The 20933-nt window shown below is 41.8% G+C and overlaps 1 protein-coding gene and 1 long non-coding RNA gene across 2 annotated transcripts; one reads left to right on the forward strand and one right to left on the reverse strand.

The window, feature by feature from the left end:
* The first annotated feature begins 11082 nt into the window (after window positions 1-11082).
* On the forward strand, window positions 11083-18970 carry LOC129862564 (zinc finger and SCAN domain-containing protein 2-like). The gene is made up of 4 exons (XM_055934345.1): window positions 11083-11625; window positions 16170-16273; window positions 16844-16946; window positions 17328-18970. Exons 1-4 carry the CDS (start codon window positions 11340-11342, stop codon window positions 18254-18256), a joined length of 1422 nt encoding a protein of 473 aa, XP_055790320.1. The 5' UTR covers window positions 11083-11339; the 3' UTR covers window positions 18257-18970.
* On the reverse strand, window positions 12414-15927 carry LOC129862583 (uncharacterized). The gene is made up of 4 exons (XR_008760795.1): window positions 15402-15927; window positions 13768-13872; window positions 13450-13569; window positions 12414-13306 (listed from the first exon to the last, which is right to left on the reverse strand). It is a non-coding gene; the product is annotated as an uncharacterized LOC129862583 (long non-coding RNA).
* Window positions 18971-20933: the final 1963 nt, after the last annotated feature.

A 20933-nucleotide genomic window follows, 5' to 3' on the forward strand; every position in this document is an offset into this window, starting at 1 on the left:
TATTGAAGCAACATCTCAAGACATCAGTCAGGAAGTTAAAGCTTGGTCGCAAATGGGTCTTCCAAATGGACAATGACCCCGAAGCATACTTCCAAAGTCGTGGCAAAATGGCTTAAGGACAACCGAGTCAAGGTATTAGAGTGGCATTCACAAAACCCTGACCTCAATCCCATAGAGAATTTGTGGGCAGAACTGAAAAAGCATGAGCGAGCAAGGAGGCCTACAAACCTGACTCCGTTACACCAGCTCTGTCAGAAGGAATGGGCCAAAATTCCCCCAACTTATTGTGGGATGCATGTGGAAGGCTACCTGACACATTTGACCCAAGTTAAACAATTTAAAGGCAATGCTACCAAATACTAATTGAGTATGTAAACTTCTGAACCACTGGAAATCTGATGAAAGAAATAAAAGCTGAAATAAATCATTCTCGCTACTATTATTCTGACATTTCACATTCTTAAAATAAAGTGGTGACCATAACTAGCTAAGGTGTATGTAAACTTCTGACTTCAACTGTATATGTCCTATTATTACTTTGTGTGGCAAAGAATCAACATCAAAAGTCAAAAGAACAGACAAGGACTCTTCTGTTTCACCACTCACGCCACCCTGTCTGCGTCACACCAAAGGACGAGCATCACAAACACCCGGAATCTTTCCCTTAAGTTGGTTAACTTCTATATTTACTGATACCCTGTTATCACTCCTTTCATTGGTGCCCTTTTCTTGAGAACAAAACAATTCATGTTTCTTGCACCCATTCGCTTAATGAGGAGCACCTTCTCCATCTGACCAGCAGTAACACAAACAATTATCACAAGACCGCTTCTGTTTATCCTCACCAATTCCACAGCACCCAACTCCGTTTTCACCCACCCAAAACCATAAATTGATCAGCCTAAAGGCAAGGCTCCTCTTTTTCCAAAAAATTCACTCCTACTGTCACAGACTCATCTTTACCCTGACCCTTGGTGTAAGCTTCGGACTAAGAGAACTTCACCACATCTAGCACCTCAGATAATTCACCCTCATTCACTTCCATTTCTCCTCCTGTCTTCAGCTCGCTCTGCTCACACTTTCTACCATTCTTCTTTAACAAACCATCTCCCTTTTTTCTGCAATTTTTAACCAACTCAAGCTCACCCTCTTGCTCCTTCTCTCTCTTAGACCTCCTCTGCCTCTCTTTTTCCCTCCATTCTTCCTCCGTATTCCAAGTATACGTCTCCTTATGATAATACTGCACTTCTCCTGACAAACATCTTGTTCATGCCTTCTCAAGGGAAGCCATTTAACCGTACAATCAGCACAAACCCCTCGGGATGTAGCGCTCAACAGTGCATCCCACTTATAAAGCAGCTGCTTCGTCTTGATGCTCTTCTTTTCTGTGTCGTTCCCATTGAGGTAAAATCGAATTGATGTAGTTCATCAGCGTAACCACTAAGCAAGAGCCAGCACAGAGTCAGGAGCTGCGCGGTGTGTTCGTTTATTTTTAGGGAAACCATTGCAGATTATTTTATTGAGTCTATTCCAGCCAATTTACAGTGACTTCAGAAAGTATTCAGACCCCTTCCCTTTTTACACATTTTTTTACGTTACAGCCTTATTCTAAAATGGATGAAACATTTTTTTCCCTCAGGAATCTACACACAATACCCCATAATGACAAAGTGAAAACAGATTTTTAGAAGTGCTTGCAAATGTATTAAAATTCCAAAACAGAAATACCTTATTTACATAAGTATTCAAACTGTTTGCTATGAGACTCAAAATTGAGCGCAGGTGCATCCTGTTTCCATTGATCATCCTTGAGATGTTTCTACAACTTGATTGGAGTCTACCTGTGGTAAATTCAATTGATTGGACATGATTTAAAAAGGCACACACCTGTCTATATAAGGTCTCACAGTTGACAGTGCATGTCAGAGCAAAACCAAGCCATGAGGTCAAAGGAATTGTCCGTAGAGCTCCGAGACAGGATTGTGTCGAGGCACATATCTGGGGAAGGGTACCAAAAAATGTCTGCAGCATTGAAGGTCCCAAGAACACAGTGGCCTCCATCATTCTTAAATGGAAGAAGTTTGGAACCACCAAGACTCTTCCTAGAGCTGGCCGCCTGGCCAAACTGAGCAATCGGGGGAGAGAATGGCCTTGGTCAGGGAGGTGACCAAGACCAGATGGTCACTCTGACAGAGCTCTAGAGTTCCTCTGTGGAGATGGGAGAACCTTCCAGAAGGACAACCATCTCTGCAGCATTCCACCATTCAGGCCTTTATGGTAGTGGGCTGTCATATACCTTTTACTGATTAGTGGTTTCTGTCTGGCAGCGGCTCTGTCTGGCAGAAGCCACTCCTCAGTAAAAGGCACATGACAGCCTGTTTGGAGTTTGCCAAAAGGCACCTAAAGCCTCTCAGACCATGAGAAACAAGATTCTCTGGTCTGATGAAACCAAGATTGGACTCTTGGGCCTGAATGCCAGGCGCCACGTCTGGAGGAAACCTGGCACCATCCCTACGGTGAAGCATGATGGTGGCAACATCATGCTGTGGGGATGTTTTTCAGCGGCAGAGACTAGGAGACTAGTCAGGATTGAGGCAAAGATGAAAGGAGCAAAGTACAGAGACATCCTTGATGAAAACCTGCTCCTGAGTGCTCAGGACCTCAGACTGGGGTGAAGGTTCACCTTCTAACAGGACAACGACACTAAGCACACAGCCAAGACAATGCAGGACTGGCTTCGGTACAAGCCTCTGAATGTCCTTGAGTGGCCCAGCCAGAGCCCGGATTTGAACCCGATTGAACATCTCTGGAGAGACCTAAAAATAGCTGTGCAGCAACGCTCCCCATCCAACCTGACAGAGCTTGAAAGAATCTGCAGAGAATAATGGGATTAACTCCTCAAATACAGGTGTGAATACTTCCCGAAGGCACTGTATACATCCTTGTAATAAGCCTAACAGAGGCAGTGGGGTCACATTACAAACAATAAATATGCAAATAAGCTACTTTAAGCATGATTATTAGAAAGACGTTTCAATCACGCTCATTCAAGGCTTTTTATTTAAACTTGAAACATCAAACTTATGTATGAGCACAGGCCAGAGGGTCTCATGAGGTACAATTAAAAAATAAACATGATTTGGTGTGATTTTATGTTGTCTAATTAAAAAATATATAAATATGGATAGATTTTTTATTTTATTTTGGAAAAGTTTTATTGTTGCATTTCCTTTAAAAACAGCTCATATTTTTGTACATCATTTTATACACATAAAAACGTCATAAAAAACTGCATTTGAATATTACATTTAAATTTGTTAAAAAGTACATGTTGTTAAAAACAAATAGAAACAACCATGAATAAAAGTAATTTTTCTTGTAAATCATCCAATATGAAAAGACCATTTAAAATGTGTGCAAATTATTTAACAAAGGTAAAACATTTTTAAGACATGAAAACATGTTACAAAGTAACTTTGTTCAAAAAGCTGTCTTCGTCCTTTGTACAGGAACGGGGTGGGTCCTTATCAAACTCGCCTCCTCCTGCTCTTCCGGATCATTTACCGTCCTGTCCTTCGGGGCCCAGAGGAGATCCCTCCCCTAGGTGCATCGCCCTAGGCGCCGCAGCGCTGTCAGGCCGTGGCCGCCCGGGACCTTGGGTGTTGTGGGGGACCCTTCGCCTGGAGTCGAGGCCCCCTTTCTTCTGTACCACCCCAGTGCTTCCGTGGCTACCATGGCCACTGCCAGGGAGGGTGGTCTCTACTCGTTTCGCTACCAGCAGGTTGCGGGAGGACCACAGTGCATCCTTCAGACACGTGAGGGTGGGCCAGAGCTTAGTGAAGGCCTTTGGTGGAATAGGCCTTCGGCCCACACCATACAGCACAAGCTGGGGCATTAGGTCCTCCCCTGCTGGCAGATGTAACGGATGTGAAATGGCTAGCACCCGCTAACTAGCTAGCCATTTCACATCCGTTACACAGACACGGGGAGATCAGGGGGCCTGCTTCCTTCTATAGGTCTCTAGCAGCTCTGCACTCCCAGAGCAAGTGCCTCACAGACTCATCTTGGCCGCTGCCTGGTCGGGGGCACGCGGGTGTCCTCGCCATGCCCCGGGTGTGCATAACGGCCCTGACCGGGAGGATCACATGGGCGACCATCCAGGACAGGTCCCGGTGCCGGGTTCAGCAGAGCAGGATAGGCCACGTTGCGCCAAACCGTTGTGGGCTCGCCTGTAGCAAGCCCGTGCACTGGACACACTGGTTCCCGCTCCTGCACAAGAGAGAGAAGAGAGCGGTGTTTAGTTAAAACCGTGACTGCCTCTTTTTCCAGTTTAAAATGTCTTAAAAACTTTTGGAGCTGGACGTAGTGTGTGGGGAGCAGTAAGGAGACTGGGGCTCGCAGGTCGACTGGGATCCGCCTCAGGGTCCTGAGGTAAGATCCCAGCCAGAACTGTGCGAGGGCCTAGGTCTTGTTGTTGACCGGGGAGGTGGCAAGAGTGAGGTGTAACGCTGTGTAGTGGCTGCCCAGGAACAAGTAGAGGTCAGGCAAGCCTTTCCCCCCTTGGACCTGGGCCTCTTGACCACCTCCCTCTTCAGCCTCTCCCACTTGCTTCCCCCACAGGAAGTGAAAGACCATCCGTTCCAGAGCTAAAAGAGTTGTTCGTGGGGGGATAAAAACAGAACTGATTAATTAAAGCACAGGTAAAATCACAGCTTTAATGATTAAAACCCTGCCCTCAAAAGTCAGCTGCCGAAGTCCCCAAAAACTCAGTCTCTGTCTTACTGTCCCCAGGATCCCACTACAGTTGTCGTTTCCTCGTCCCTCCCGGTCAAACTTTACCCCCAATACCCTTATGTCAGTCATTTTAACTGTCAGTGGTAGTCTGGTCAAGTCTGGGTCTGCCCACGGTCCGAAAAATTGGGCCTCTGTCTTGTCTTTGTTCAGTCTTGCCCCAGAGGCTCGTCCGTACCAGTCAGTCTTGTCCAGGGTCCTGTCGACAGATAAAAGGTTGGTGCATGAAATGTTGACATCGTCCATGTAAAATACGCACTTGGCGGTCATCCCCCCACTCCCCGGGATACCCATCCCACTGATCTGTTGGTCCTTTCTCAAGACCAGTGCCAGTGGTTCGATGCAGGCCACAAACAGAAGAGGAGATAACGGGCACCCCTGATGGACGCCGCAGTGTACTCCCACTGCTTTTGACAAATGCCCATTTACAAGGATTTTATTGGTAATGTGGTAGTGGTACAGCAATCCCACCCAAGCTAGAAACCTTTCAGGGAACCCCATTTTTTGCAGTACCTTGAAGAGGTACTGGTGTGAGACACGATCAAAAAGCTTTTTCAAAATCTAAATTTAGTACTACAAGCCGCATGTTTCTGTCTCTCGCATAACAGATGGCATCTCTGATCAGTATCAGGCTGTCCGTGATCTTCCTACCGGGAATGGCACAGGTTTGGTCCGGGTGGATCACCTCCCCTAAAACAGAAGACATTCTGAGTGTTAAAACCTTAATAATAAGTTTACAGTCAAAATTTAAAAGGGTAATTGGACTCCAGTTTTTCATGTCAGTCCTGTCATTTTTCTTGTGTAAAACTGTCAGGTAGTTTGTCGAGTCGTTCAAAGTCAGTAAAAACAATCAGAAGTTCGTCACAAATATGGATAGATACAACAAACACATTGTGCGTGTTCCAGCAGATCACTTTTGTCAAGAAGTTGACCAAGGTTAGTCACCGCCTTTCGAAGTGTGTTGCATTATGGGTATACACATTTTTACGATTACATCTACTGCATGACCTTTACAACAACCATGATCAAAAGGTCATGCCTTTTCGATTGCAGTCGACTGGAAATTTCTGCAGTTGCCCCCATCAACTGCAACTTAAAGTCGGAACCAAAGCATTGCGGGAGACAACCTTCTTCAGTTTTTTTGGAATGGTCATAAATGGTTGATGTCTCCACCTATCATTGGTTATTATCAATGCATCTTCACTGTTTTGTGTGGATGACTTTTTAGAGCTTATATATAGCATAAATATTTTTCAAATACTGCAGACCTGTCATTAACCATGGATGTTAAAAAAAATACTAATAAACTGAGCTGACTGAGCCTACTTCTGTGGGTGCTCGAGGTTATCAGGAAAGAGAAACCAGACACACGTTCATTCCTCATCTGGAGCAATGCAAACAAAGGACAATGTAAACATTTACAAAACTCATAATGGTTATAAAATAAACCAAAACTTGTTTCTTACATGTGTAGCAGGTTGTAAACGACGCAAACTGAGAAACTGCGTTACACAGAGTTGGCAGCAGACGCAACTCAGCGTGGCTAGAATGCAAAAGTCCGGCCAGTTGAAGTGGGATGCAGAGGATTCGTGGCTTCTTCCACCATCAGGTTGCTGAAAGAACTTGGAATCCATGGACAGGCTCTGCGGCAGACCGTCAGAGCAGTTTCTCAAGCAGTGAGAAAGTGGATCTGGATCAAACGGAAGGACCCTTGCTGAGCTATAACTTCATGACCCCCCACCCCCACCTGAGACCCAATTCAGATCTGAGGTATGCGGTCAGCTGTAGGGCTGGCTCAGGGAAGAGGACGCCCCTGCCTTGCATAGTCCCGTGGGAAATCTTAATTGGGCATGGGACACAAGCTAAGGCTTGATCACCCTTTAGCTGGCCACCTTTGATGAGGATGTTTAGTGATTAAAGGCCGAAACACCCACTGATTCGAAGGCACACTACTGAGGATGTGTTTCCCTAAATTGACATCTTAACCCAGTCTAAGAAATAAACCTCCCATGCGACTCTGTCAACTTCATGGCAAATCTCATGTGAGTGCATACCATCCATTGGCACAATGGACAGTTTTAACATCTCGTCCCGTGTTTTATGATTCATGTTAGCAGACAATATTAAACTAGGGAAATTCTGTCACTTCTCTTAGGTTCATTGCACGCAGAGTCAGGGTATATGCAACAGTTTGGGCCACCTGGCTCGTTGCGAACTAATTTGCCAGAATTTTACGTAATTATGACATAACATTGAAGGTTGTGCAATGTAACAGGAAAATTTAGACTTATGGATGCCACCCGTTAGATAAAATACGGAACGGTTCCGTATTTCACTGAAAGAATAAACGTTTTATTTTCGAAATTATAGTTTCCGGATTTGACCATATTAATGACCTAAGGCTCGTATTTCTGTGTGTTATTATGTTATAATTAAGTCTATGATTTGATAGAGCAGTCTGACTGAGCGGTGGTAGGCAGCAGCAGGCTCGTAAGCATTCATTCAAACAGCATGGCTTGGTTTTTGCTCTGACATGCACTGTCAAATGTGCGACCTTATATAGACAGGTGTGTGTCTTTCCAAATCATGTCCAATCAATTGAATTTACCACAGGTAGACTCCAATCAAGTTGTAAAAACATCTCAAGGATGATCAATGGAAACATGATGCACCTGAGCTCAACTTCGAGTCTCATAGCAAAGGGTCTGAATACTTATGTAAAAGAGGTATTTATGTTTTTATTTGTTACACATTTGCTAACATTTCAACAACAAAAAAAACGTTTTTTCTTTGTCATTATGGGGTATTGTTTGTAGATTGCGGATTTTTTAAATTTAATCCATTTTAGAATAAGGTTGTAACGTAACAAGATGTGAAATAAGTCAAGGGCTCTGATTACTTTCCGAATGCACTGTATGGAATGAGATAGGAGATGAGGATGACATTGCAACACAGTCAAAGACAATAAACTGTGTGCAAGCCTTCATGAAATGCCAGATGGCTCTTTTCAACATCAACAAAAGCATCTAATTTGACCTCTGTTATACTACACTGAACAAATATATAAACGCAACATGTAAAGTGCACAAAAAACAAATTTCTCTCTAATTTTGTGTACAAATATGTTTACTTCCCTGTTAGTGAGCATTCACCTTTGCCTAGATAATCCATCCATCTGACAAGTGTGGCATATCAAGAAGCTGATTAAACAGCATGCTCATTACACATTACCTTGTGCTGGGGACAATAAAAGGCCACTCTTAAATGTGCAGTTTTTCCACAATTACGCCACAGATGTCTCAAGTTGAGGGAGCGTGCAATTGGCATGCTGACTGCAGGAATGTCCACCAGAACTGTTGACAGAGAATTTAATGTTTATTTCTCTACCATAAGCCACCTCCAATGTCGTTTTAGAGAATTTGGCAGTACATCCAACCGGCCTTACAACCGCAGACCACGAATAATCAGGCTAGCCCAGGCTACTTCACCTGTGGGATCGTCTGAGACCAGACACCCGAACAGCTGATCAAACTGTGGGCTTGCACAACTGAATATTTTCTGCACAAACTGTCAGAAACAGTCTCACGGTCTGCAGTTTGGCATCGTAACCGACTGCGGTGGGCAAATGTTCACCTCCGATGGCCACTGGCTCACTGGAGAAGTGTGCTCTTCATGGATTAATCCCTATTTCAACTTTACCGGGCAGATGGCAGGCATTGTTTATGGCATCGTGTGGGGGAGCGGTTTGCTGATGTCAATGTTGTGAACAGAGTGCCCCATGGTGGCGGTGGGGTTATGGTATGGGCAGGCAGAAACAACGGACAACGAACACAATTGCATGTTATCGATGGCAATATGAATTTACAGAGATACCGTGACGAGATCCTGAGGCCCATTGTTGTGCCATTCATCCACCGTCATCACCTCATGTTTCAGCATGAAAATGTACAGCTTCATGTCGCAAGGATCTGTACACATTCCTGGAAGCTGAAAATGTCCCAGTTCTTCCATGGCCTACATACTCACCAGACATGTCACCCATTTAAGCATGTTTGGGATGCTTTGGATATACGGGACAGTGTGTTCCAGTTCCCGCCAATATACACCAACTTCACACAGTCACTGAAGAGGAGTGTAACAACATTTCACAGGCCACAATTAACAGCCGGTAGGTAAAAAAAAAAAGGTAAAAAAATATTTTTTTACAAAGAGATAATGTAAATAAGGCTCAGGTACAAAACCTATTGCCTGTTGAGAGTTTAAATGGGGAATGTCAACTGCTCAGAGAAAACCCTCAGACTGTCAACTTAATATGCAAAATGTACAAACTTTTGAGGGTAAAGAACCTGCTTCTGACGAATGGGAGAGGGTCCTTTCAGAAAGAAGTGGTAGGTATTTTAAAAAGTTCTCATGGGTAGGCCTATTTGCACCGCCGAGAAGCGGGGTCCAGAAAAGTCGGATCCGCAGCCTCTGCCTTTTAAAAAAACAGCAGTTGTGGTGTTTGTGTGCTTGTTCTCTAAAGCAGTCTTATAAGAGTGCAATGTGGATACACTTTTTCACAATGGCATGCGAGACTATGTGTTACATGAGTTATCAGAGAGGAAATTACTTAGTTGAAGGAAGTTAAGGTTTTAAGTTTGAATTATACAGCACACTGATGAAATTAAGCTATATCCTTAATAATTAAATAATATTTCAATATAAATGTTTTTTATTTAATGTAGTGGTGGGCACCAATATGGATAATTCGATATGATATCAATACCTGATATCGATATGAGCAAGGCATATCGTGATATTGGTTTATTCTTCCTGTTAACTGTAAAAAAGCATACATGACACCGACTGCTTAACAAAAAAATAGAACACTATAACAAAAACGGGCTGCTTAGCATACTTCATGTTCTGCTGATGGGACATCAACTGTAGATGGGCTTCCCATCGTATTTAAACTGGTTAAGTAGATTTATGCCAGCAGAACACATCTGCCCCATGGGCAATCTGCAAGCAGTTGTCTGGACTTCACAGAAAACTTCAGTTGCAATGTATGTACCATGAATCTCAACTGATATTGTTATAGTATTTCCATACTGGTGCCCATCACTACTTTAATGGATTTATTCAATGAGTGATTCTAATGACTGAATGTATCATAGACTGTGTCAGACCATACATTTTTAACTGACACATTTTATGAAATGGAGTGTAATGAATGAATGTATCCTAGAGGTAGTTTGACCATTAGTTTTAACTGACACATTTTATAAAATTGGTGACTAGTGATGGTGTACCTATAGCCTGCTTGATATTTATTGCGAATGAATTGTAAATAAACAAGATCTTCGTTTTGACTAAAAAGTTTGCTTATGTGTTGACGTCAGGACCATGGACAGCACTGGGTCGTTTGAAGGTGATTTCTACTGACTGCACTAAGTACTCCCGACAACACTTTTAACTCTGCACATAAAATCGTTTTTTCCCTCTATAAGCCACTATGTAATTTATCAGTCGCCAGTGTATTGCATTGGGACCAATGGAGATGGTGGAGTAGAAAGTGTTGCTGGGCATATAAACCTAAACTCCTATGAAAGAACATCCTATATAGATTTTACAGACCATAATGAGTAATACCAACCCATATTTACTTCAGCAGAAAAGTTTAGTTTAAACCAATGTATTTCATAAACAGCATTTGGGTAAAATATTTTTAACCCAAATGTGTTGCAAATATCACTTAAAAATGAACAAATATGTATCATTGTTAATGTATAGACACGTTTTCATTTCATGAATAAATACAGGTTAATTATAATTTTATACTATTACGTGGTGGACGTTTATTTTGAAAATGTCCTAAATTCCGGAAGTAACGTTACATGTATAATGTTGCTGACGAAACCGTCAAGATAGACCAGAGCCTGTCGTTTCCAATTGATAAAAATGAAAAATCGTGAGAAGAGCAAGCAATGAGGTGGGCAGAGCCAAGCACGAGCTAGTGAGATTCTATTGGCGCGTTCTAGCATTTATTTGCACATTTGCGTTAGGGAACGCCTACTCTGAAGTGGCGTGTGCAATATCTCAATTCTTGCACACAAAAACAACGCAAAAGGGTCATGCATACAAATCACACAGCACTCTGTTACAAATTCTAGTTTTAGAAACTGAATACTGTATGGTGATCAAATGTTTAATCGATTAGAAAAGTTGCAGAACGTTGGCCAAAATCCATCTCGCGCCATTATCTCACACTGGGCTTCTTCTGGTAGTGAGTGGACACGCGAACCGGATGCTTCACATTTATATCTCCGGTGAAATATCTGGCTAATTGTTGTATCTGTGCTCAAAGTGGACGAGACGCTGAATCGCTTCCCGTCTGTATTAGTGACGGCCAGATCATAACGAAATACTGCCGGGACTTTTTTGACATTTTAGTCTTGCTGCACTACATTTGACTTCGAGTCGTCGGCATCTATACGTTTCAACAGCCTATTTCTTCTACACTTCACCCAATAACAATTACTTATTCTGAGGGCATTTTCAATCCAATAATGGCAAATTCCGTTGCCTTTCACACTCAGCTAGCTTCCATCATGGAGGTTTTGGCTAACGCGGCCGTGGCTGAAATCTGCGAGCTTGTTGACAATGGCTATGCGGTCCTGCATTTGGAGATATCTCAAGGACAGAAGGAGAATGAAGCGTTGAGGAGAAAACTACGGATGATGGAGCTGAAAGTGTCTCGTGCGAGTGCCATGAGAGCGGGAATGGGAAACTCAACCCTCGCGCACAGTCGCTTTCGAACTCACGTTGGCATGGAATCGAAAAGGACATCAAGCGGTAAGATTAGCGTTCCAATGGAGAGCAATAGTAATGGCGTCTTTTTGTAGGCACTAACCGCCTATGGGAAATGAATACCGTTTTTGGGTTAACGCCGAAAATGTCTACAGGCGTACATTTTATACGTTTTGTTCTATGAGATAATCTTCATCAGTTAGTCACTTTTTAAAACATTTATGTAATATAAAAAAGCACAAAGGCTTCATAATTCATAAAGGTAATGTTAACGGACTGATATTTTCTTATAGACCAACACGTATAATATCGCCTAAACCTGTGTTAAACTCAGACCTTATTTTCAACGTTTATCCCAAAACCCAATCATTTCCCCTATCGGAATAGTGCCCCACAGTGGACACGTCATAATACCCATACAATCTAGTGGTCAACACGGAAATAGTTTGTTTTTTCACTTAATTCTCATAGGGGATTTCAGATCCACTTCAAACAAGGTTTGTTTCATGTAGGCTTTCCCTGGCGTGACGTTTTGAAAACGAAATTTCTCGGACAAGGTGACTTTTATAAATATGTTCCGCCCTATTTACTCTCAGATTCGAAAATGCTAATTAGCATCAAAGTAGACATGCAAGACTACAAATTTCTGCACGCTCCGGCACATTCTCTAACTGACACATTTGCTGTCGGCTAGTAACTACTAGCAACCTTGATCCATTGAATTGCTGCATAAAGCAATTCAAAACTAACTTGTTGACATGTTCTGTTGCAGATTCAAAGCAAGATTAACTCATTGCAGAATGTATCTATAATCATGAATGAATATGCATATTTATTTGACAAGAATGCACCTAGTCACTCAAACACCTGAACTCACACAATTACATTGTTTTAAAGAAATTGAAATGGTGAACAATGCATACATAACATATAAACATCTAACTTGAAGTAAAGATTCAATGCCACAAACCTGGGACATTGAAGAGCACCATATTAACTATTATTACTATCCGAGCGTGCACAGATTCTTCTGCTTGTCCATTTTGGGAATTAAGACCATCACAAATAACACAATGTAAAACAGCATATTGTGATTTATGGTGGGTGAGTTAAAAATAGAGTTACAAAAAAAATGGCTACCGTAGGTTAAATATAAAATACTGTGTCAACTCAAGTAGAATGAGAAACGCACTTAACAGACTCAACAAGATAGCCATGCCTAAAAGCAGCTATATCAACACCCTTCTTGTCAATTTAACAGGTCCATTTTGCTGCTGTCAATTGTGAGCAGCACATTTGACACTGCATTGTCAAAACCCCAGAATAAGCAGCAGGACAGCATTACACAGGTGGGGGAAAAAAATAGCAAAAACAGTAGTACACAGCAACACTTTTAAACGTGTTACTGAGTCTAGATGTTATCAAATCAGGAGAACAACAAGTGAAAGAAGCAGCGTAGGGAAAATGGGTGAATGTAGGGTGGGTTTATAGAGAAGATGGAGAGGTCTGAAGTTGAGGGACCATGGGGCATAAAAGGCCATGTGGAATAAGGGGTAGCTAGAGGGATTGTTGGCCATGGAATAAATATAAAATGGTTTGATTCTGCACCCCTTTTAGGTCGTTGTCACATATCCGGCCCATGTCCAGTTATACTCGGGGTCTCAGCACGTGTCCCTCGACATCATTCCGTCTCCATTGCAGCCTTCAAATCGTGGTCATTGTGTGTCTGTGAATCACATTAAAGACGTTGACTGATCACAGCATTTCCACAAAAAGAGCCATACACAATACAACTTAAGCATTGAGGACAGAATTTTGTTGACATGGTGGTTCACACTGTCTAGTGTGTGAATAATGGAAGAATCTTACCCCAGCTGTAGGTCCATTTGAGTGTGGTCACTTAGGCCTGCACGTCAACCAGTACTGGGACCATTGGAGACTTGGAATGCTTGCTCTCAAAGTTCTGCTTGAATGTCTTCGGGTCTGCATCTATAAAGGTCAAGTACAACATGGAGGAAGTTAATCTGTGGCTTCGATTGACTTGAAAGTTTACACAAATGATAAACTAAGCAATATGATTCAACAAAATACTACACATATAACAGACTGTGCCACACAGTCCTGTCCAATAGCCTACACATGGAGAGGAACCTAAAAGCACATACAGTACCAACAAACACTACTCACCCAACAGACAGGGCAGGTGTGGATCAGTGCTTCCTTGGCTGCAGTCTTCTGGTCTGCAACTGCATCCTTAGCAGCCTCCGCCTTGGCATCAGTCAACAAGTTCAACTTGAGAGTGTGGAGCATGCGTTATATTAGTTGAGTGGCGACTAGTATGAGGGGACTGGAGCTCCGTTAATTGCGGGCGGGCTATTCTTTGGATGCTGAAATCAGTCGTTTTTCATAAAACTTAATTTTATGTGACATTGGAGCTCCAGTCCGCCCACACTAGTTGCTGCTCAACTCCATCGTTAATTGTGGAATTGAGTCGTCTAGACTCTACTAACTTTTTTCATCACTGTCCCAGAATCATCCGGAAGTGCAATTTAAACTGTCCCAAACTGAAGATGAATGTCCCATAATAAAATACTAATATTTTTTTCTTTTTTAAAAACATTGATATGCCAACATGGGCCTACTCTAGGACCTATGTCATTCACAGTGATTTTAAAAGGCTAATAAGAGTAGACTACTCCCGAAATAGACCAATGGGGCTGTCAACTGAGCCAGAAATGCACATAACAAAAATTGCATCTAAAAAGGTCATTGGAATAGTATTTCCATCTATTTTACATAAATGTAGATACATTATTAGCCCTCGTAAAAATGTCACCTAGGTTATATGCATATTGCCTACAGCCTCATGTCCACACTTACGCTGACATGAGGGACACTAGAAAATGTAGGTAAACTTTAATGACACTTAAATATAGGCTGAACGCCAGTCATGTTTGACAATTATCAAGTATTGTAATTAACACATTAACGTCTAAAGGTTTGATTCTGTTGACATAGCTTTCTCGAGGCACAGTTAGTTTAGATCAAATGGTCACAAGAGCGGAGTGAAGGACAGTGCCTGTTCCGCACTGCACACGTCACACACCTTAATCTGAATGGAGGCAGTCAGCATTTTGAAAATATTTAACCATAAAGGTAATTGTTTAAAACCTGAAAGTTGTCCTTTTTTAGGCATATCTAAGCTTGTTTCAAAGTACCCTATAGCCAAAATCAGATCATAGAAATGTTGAGGGAATTGTTTATAAAAACGTCCTTATGCCATAGAAACCAGCATTTCTATGTTCTATTGGTTTTCAAATCAACTTTCTCTATTTTCCAGAAGGCAAAGACAAAATCCTAGTCATATTAGTAACCCAAGCTAGTTGTTGCATCTTTAGATTTCCCCTCTTTATACATTTCTAACTGATATTTTCATCTTTGTCTCATCAAACCTGCTCACATGTGCAGTGCATTTATTTTTATATCTTTATTTTTGTAGAACTGTGTTTTCCTGCTAATTGCATTTTGGAACATTCACGCGTAGCCTAGGCTACTTCTGTGTGTGCATTTCTGTGCTTATAATGTGAACAAAATAATAGTTTATCAACATTTTAAGCTAAACCTTCTGATTTGTTGCGCATTTGCCGCATTGCTTTTAAAATTGTACAGTAGTTGTATGCGTTTTGGATCTATCGTCTCAGAACTACATATTTTTTTTATCGTCGACGGGACAACCTCAATTTCGAGCCCTGGCTACATACCCAGAGAGAAAGTACATCGTTCGAACCTCTCTCTGAAACTGTTGGATGATTGTTTCTCACCTTTCCTGTGTTGGCTCTAGTAATGATTGGTAGGTCTAGAGGCGGTCAGGATACAATAAGCGAGGCAAATAAGAATTATGAGGGAGAAGTAGCTAGCTAGTTAATTAGTTAGTTTCTCACATCACTTGTCATGACTACCTGCTGCAGCGCTCTCTCAACTCCGGCCCACCACTCAATTACTCACGCACTCAACAACAGCCTGCCTGATTGTTAGCAGCAGCATGTAACAGTGAAAGAAAAAATATATAATAATTAAAGAGAAATGCAATTTAGAAGTAGCCCAAAAACCTTTTTCACCCACAACATCGTTTTCAAAGTAGCCCAATTTTGCAAGACCCTGCTCATTGGCCAAATCCTATGGGGAAACTAATTTGATTTATTTTGTTGCAATTAGGAGATCTGATACGTTTTGTTCTGAGAATCTTCATCAGCTAACGTCACTTTTGTAATCAAAACCAACACATAAAGGCTTCACAATTCCTAAAGTTCATGTTAACTGTCTATTATCCCATAGAACAAAACATATACGATCTCCTAAGCCTGTGTTAACCTCAGACCTTTACTTTATCCCATTCCCCAATGGGAATGGCTGAAGAACAAGTGGTGACTAATTTCTGTTTTTTTAGGACTACAAGCTGGCGAGCACTATAGAACATATAGTAGCTACATTTATTGGTTACATCAATTTAGAAATTAACTTATCAAGACACCATTGATAAAGTGTGTTGTGTGTGTATGTAAACAATGTCCCTTGTCTGCTCATTTTAGGTGAGGTACAATGTCAGAGAGCAGTTGATTCCCAGTTGGTCACCAGCCTGTTTAGGGACGGAAAGTCCCCAGGTGACACTGGACAGACTACCACACAGAGAAAGGTAAGCATTTGTCCACACTTGTTTCAGAAAGGGCAGCCTAATATTTCAGTGGTTATCAACACAACCTAGGTCTGAATGTAAATATGACATATAGCCTACCCATGCTTGTGGTATTTTTGCAATCAAGCGATCCTGTTTTATCTGTTTACTGTTCTGTTAGTGTTCTTGTGCTACATATTTTTTCAGCTGTCTTTGTGACTGTGACGTGTTCAGAGTACATTTTCTCACAGTTAGTAGATTATTCCCAGTTATAAACTGTGTGGTTCCAGCCCTGAATGCTGATTGGCTGACAGCCATGGTATATCAGACTATATACCAAGGGTATGACAAAACATTTATTTTTGTTTTACGTTGGTAACCAGTTCATAATAGAAATAAGGCACCTCGGGGGTTTGTGATATAGGGCTAATATACCACGGCTAAGGGTTGTGTCCAGGCACTCCACGTTGAGTTGTGTGTAAGAACAGCACTTAGCCGTGGTATATTGGTCATATACCACACCTCCTCTGGCCTTATTGCTTAATTATATCTTGCATCCCAATTGATTTTACCCAACCTTGTGTCCAACAGCCTGCTGCGTTGGATGAGGTAAAGCCCAAATCACTTACCATCAAAGAGGAGAGGCGGGAAGAAGCCTGGGACAATCATGACCAACAAGAGAAATTGAGTACCGGTAATTAAATGGGAAACGGGCTTAATCAAGTGTTTTCATTGTGCCTTTTGGGGGATTTTTTTTTTGTATTACACACATCTCACTCCACTTAGGTTCTGGGCTGTACCATTTATCCTTTTCCCATAAATATGAATACATCTAAATGTTATATCGGGGGGAAAAACACAATAAATTAATACTGTCATGTAAAATGATTGCAATAATGTTAGACTGCATACAATTCATAAATTGATTTAATTATAAGTACAACCGATTTCATGCCAATAGTTTTGGCTTTCATATAGACTATAAATGGCTCATCCTTTGACTGATTTGTGATAGTTGATAACCTTCATGAGCATCCAGTTCATAGTGATTCACATACTGTTGTTGATTTTGTAGGAGCTTTAAATCATAGTATTGATGGAGGAGAAAGGCATTCCAACATCGTCACAGAGGCTACTCAACCAATCAGCAAACAGGAGAATGCCAGCTCTTGTAAATGGGTGAGTGGCGAAACCGACAACAATGAAAACCTGAGTGTGAACAAAAGATCTCAAACCCCAGCATTGGAAGATGGTGATGGAATACTTGACCATGCAGGCTTTGATTGTATGATGTTTGAGCCCCCCAGACAACTTGGGACACTTAGCACCCAGGGTCCTGGGGCTGATCTTCCCGAGTGCTCTTACTCTCATGTGGATGTTGTACCTCTTAATTCTGATTCAGAGAATAGTTTTCCCTTTTCGATGAACAAGGTGAGTCACTCCATAACTGAGCACAAACAACCTGTAGCTTACAGAGATAATAGACAGAGGGTGCCGTTGCCCTCAGATGAGCCTCACATGACTGTGCGAAAAGGCATGGAGACTGGATCCAATGCCTTGGTAATGACGGATGGTTGGGTCTCCCATGACAGTCATAATAACGACGCTGTGAATTACAACCAAGACGGCACAGCAGGTAACCGGTTCATTTGTAGTTTCTGTGGTAAGACTTTGGCTTGTCTGAAGAACCTCAAGACACACCTTAGGGTTCACACCGGGGAGAAGCCGTTCAGCTGCATGCAGTGCGGGAAGCGCTTCTCCGACTCCAGCAACCTCAAGCGACACCAGAGCGTTCACACAGGGGAGAGACGCTACGGCTGCAGCCACTGCGGCAAGCGCTTCGCCCAGTCGGGGCACCTCAAAGTCCACCTGAGCGTACACACAGGATGCAAGCAGTTCAGATGCCCACAGTGTGGAAAGACTTTCATATCGGCCAATCACCTCAAGAGACACATCAGTGTCCACGATGGAGAAGAAAGTATTTTACCAACCACTTTTCAGTGAGTGAAAGCATACCCAAACGTGCTCCAGCCCAGCTTGAACAAAAAAAAATAATTGGGGGCTCGACTGAAGGAGATGATCATCCAAAAAGTATTCCATACACTTTTGAATGAGTGTTTTTGTAACTTATATCATTGAAGTTGTTTATCACTCATCCTCAGCCCACTGTGTGAAAATTGGTTTGCGGACTCAAGGTGTCTCATCAGACACAACTGTTCACACAGGAGAAAGACCCTCCATCTGCATAGTCTGGGTGAGGAGCTTACTGCGAAACACAACCTTACACTTCACCTATAGAGAAACCATTCTGGTTGCTCAAGTGCTGGAGATGTATTGTCACTGAGTATACCAGGAACACGATCATGAATAATTCTACTTTTTAACTTTTTGACTGAACATATTTGTCTGTAGGCTATTTGTCATTTACAGTTTAGGAGTAGTCTTATAACGAAACAAAAACAATGGAATCAACAAATAATTTGTGTGCGTCCATTAATATTAATATTTCAAGTACTGCAAGCAATATATGAAAGGTGCCGTACAAACAGTTACAACTATTAATGTAAAAAATCCTACCTCTCTTTAGGAAAAACACTCCTCCAAGCCAATCACTCATTTATGACATTTTTGTGATAAGTATTCTGTTGCACATATGATTTTTTTCAGAATTGCCCCTGAAAATTGATGTTTTTGTGAAATAAACAATTTTAAGAAAAAGGCCACATTCCTGACTTTCTTGACTCTCATCCAGTAGGATGCAGAACCAGCTTCTCATCAGCAACCCTAAATAAAGAAGCACTTCCGGATCATGTAATTTCTGAAATCTTCAAAAGTCTCCCACGTAATAGTAGAAGTGTCAATAACCTGTATTTATTCATGATATGTGAAAATGGTCTAAACATTAATGACTCATATTTAAGTGAAATTTGCATTAAAGTTGGGCTTTTAAAACATGTTCCAGGGTCAAATAAAGAATAACACATTTCTATATACAGCACATACAAATATTGCACTGTACAGGAAAAAATATTGATTGTATGTCCATAAAACTATAGTCCCTAGTATACAAAACAGATGAATTTGAACAAAAAGCTAGGTCATAGGAAGTGTTGCTGGCTTTTTACTCTGCCCCTTCCATAGCCCACAATGCAACACACTGTATATGGCCAGCCAGCAGCATACCACCCTGCTTCCAACTGCTGGCTTGCCACAGAAGCTAAGCAGGGTTGGTCCCTGGATGTGACCAGCTGCTGCTGGAGGTGGTGTTGGAGGGCCAGTAGGAGGCATTCTTTTCTACTTTCCACCTTCACCTCCTCTCCCGTGTAACTATTTCCCAGGTCGTTGCTTTAAATAAGAATGTGTTCTCAGTCAACTTACCTGGTAAAATAAGGGTTGTACTATATATATATATATATATATATATAAAATACATATTTTACTGTAGAGAATAATTTTACTGCCTGTCTCAGATAAACTGGGGTAGAAAATACTCAGTAGGGTCTCTACTAACCAAACATAATCAGTTTTGGAGGGGGACTTTGTCGTACAGATTGTTGCTGGCTTTCACTCCACCACCGCCATTGCCGCCAGTGGATAGATGCAGCTACATGTAGCTGAAATAATGGAAGTCCTGTGGGCAAAGAGTTGAACAACTTTTGCAGGGATGGGGAGCATTCAAGCAAAGAAGATGAAGATTCTGTAAAACAGTCTTGTGCTGTTATGAAGGTAGATGACTAATAATGTGTCAAAATGTATAATATCTCTTACCTGGGAAATGTTTACTACGGTTTCACCCTAGTTCAAATGCAGTACGTTACAGCCTTATTCTAAAATGGATTAAATATTTTTCCCCTCAACCTACACACAATACCCCATAATGACAAAGCAAAAACAGGTTAGACATTTTTGCTAATTTATTAAAAATAAGAAACATAACTATCTTATTTACATAAGTATTCAGAGTCTCTCCCATATTTAACCTAGATAGTTTGTGTGTATGTATTGATATGTAGGCATGCCTTTTTAATACATTTTTTAATTGATGTAGTTCTTGTCTATTAATTTGATGTATTATGTTGTGTTTTGTGTGGACTCCAGGAAGAGTAGCTGCTGCTTTTGCAACAGCTAATGGGGATCCTAATAAAATAAAAATACCAAGACCCTTTGCTGTCAGACTCGAAATTGAGCTCAGGTGCATCCTGTTTCCATTGATCATCCTTGAGATGTCTTGATTGGAGTCCACCTGTGGTAAATTCAATTGATTGGACATTATTTGGAAAGGTACACACCTGTCTATATAAGGTCCCACAGTTGACAGTGCATGTCGGAGCATAAACCAAGCCATGAGGGTCGAAGGAATTGTCCGTAGAGCTCCGAGACAGGATTCTGTCGAGGCACAGATTTGTGGAAGGGTGCCAAAAAATGTCTGAAGCATCGAAGGTCCCCAAGAACACAGTGGCCTCCATCATTCTTAAATGAACAAAGTTTGGAAGCACCAAGACTCTTCCTAGAGCTGGCCGACCGTTCAAACTGAGCAATCGGCGGAGAAGGGCCTTGGTCAGGGAGGTGACCAAGAACCTGATAGTCACTCTGACAGAGTTCCACAGTCCACTATTCCTCTGTGGAGATGGGAGAACCTTCCAGAAGTACAACCGTTTCTGCAGCACTCCACCAACCAGGC

The sequence above is a fragment of the Salvelinus fontinalis genome, chromosome 1, assembly GCF_029448725.1.
Source record: "Salvelinus fontinalis isolate EN_2023a chromosome 1, ASM2944872v1, whole genome shotgun sequence".
NCBI classification, from domain to species: Eukaryota; Metazoa; Chordata; class Actinopteri; order Salmoniformes; family Salmonidae; genus Salvelinus; species Salvelinus fontinalis.

Coding starts and splice junctions, on each gene's coding strand:
- LOC129862564 (XM_055934345.1), top strand. CDS start 11,340: ATGGCAAATTCCGTTGCCTTTCACACTCAGCTAGCTTCCATCATGGAG. Junction 11,626..16,169: donor ATCGAAAAGGACATCAAGCG/GTAAGATTAGCG, acceptor TGCTCATTTTAG/GTGAGGTACAATGTCAGAGA. Junction 16,947..17,327: donor ACAAGAGAAATTGAGTACCG/GTAATTAAATGG, acceptor TTGATTTTGTAG/GAGCTTTAAATCATAGTATT.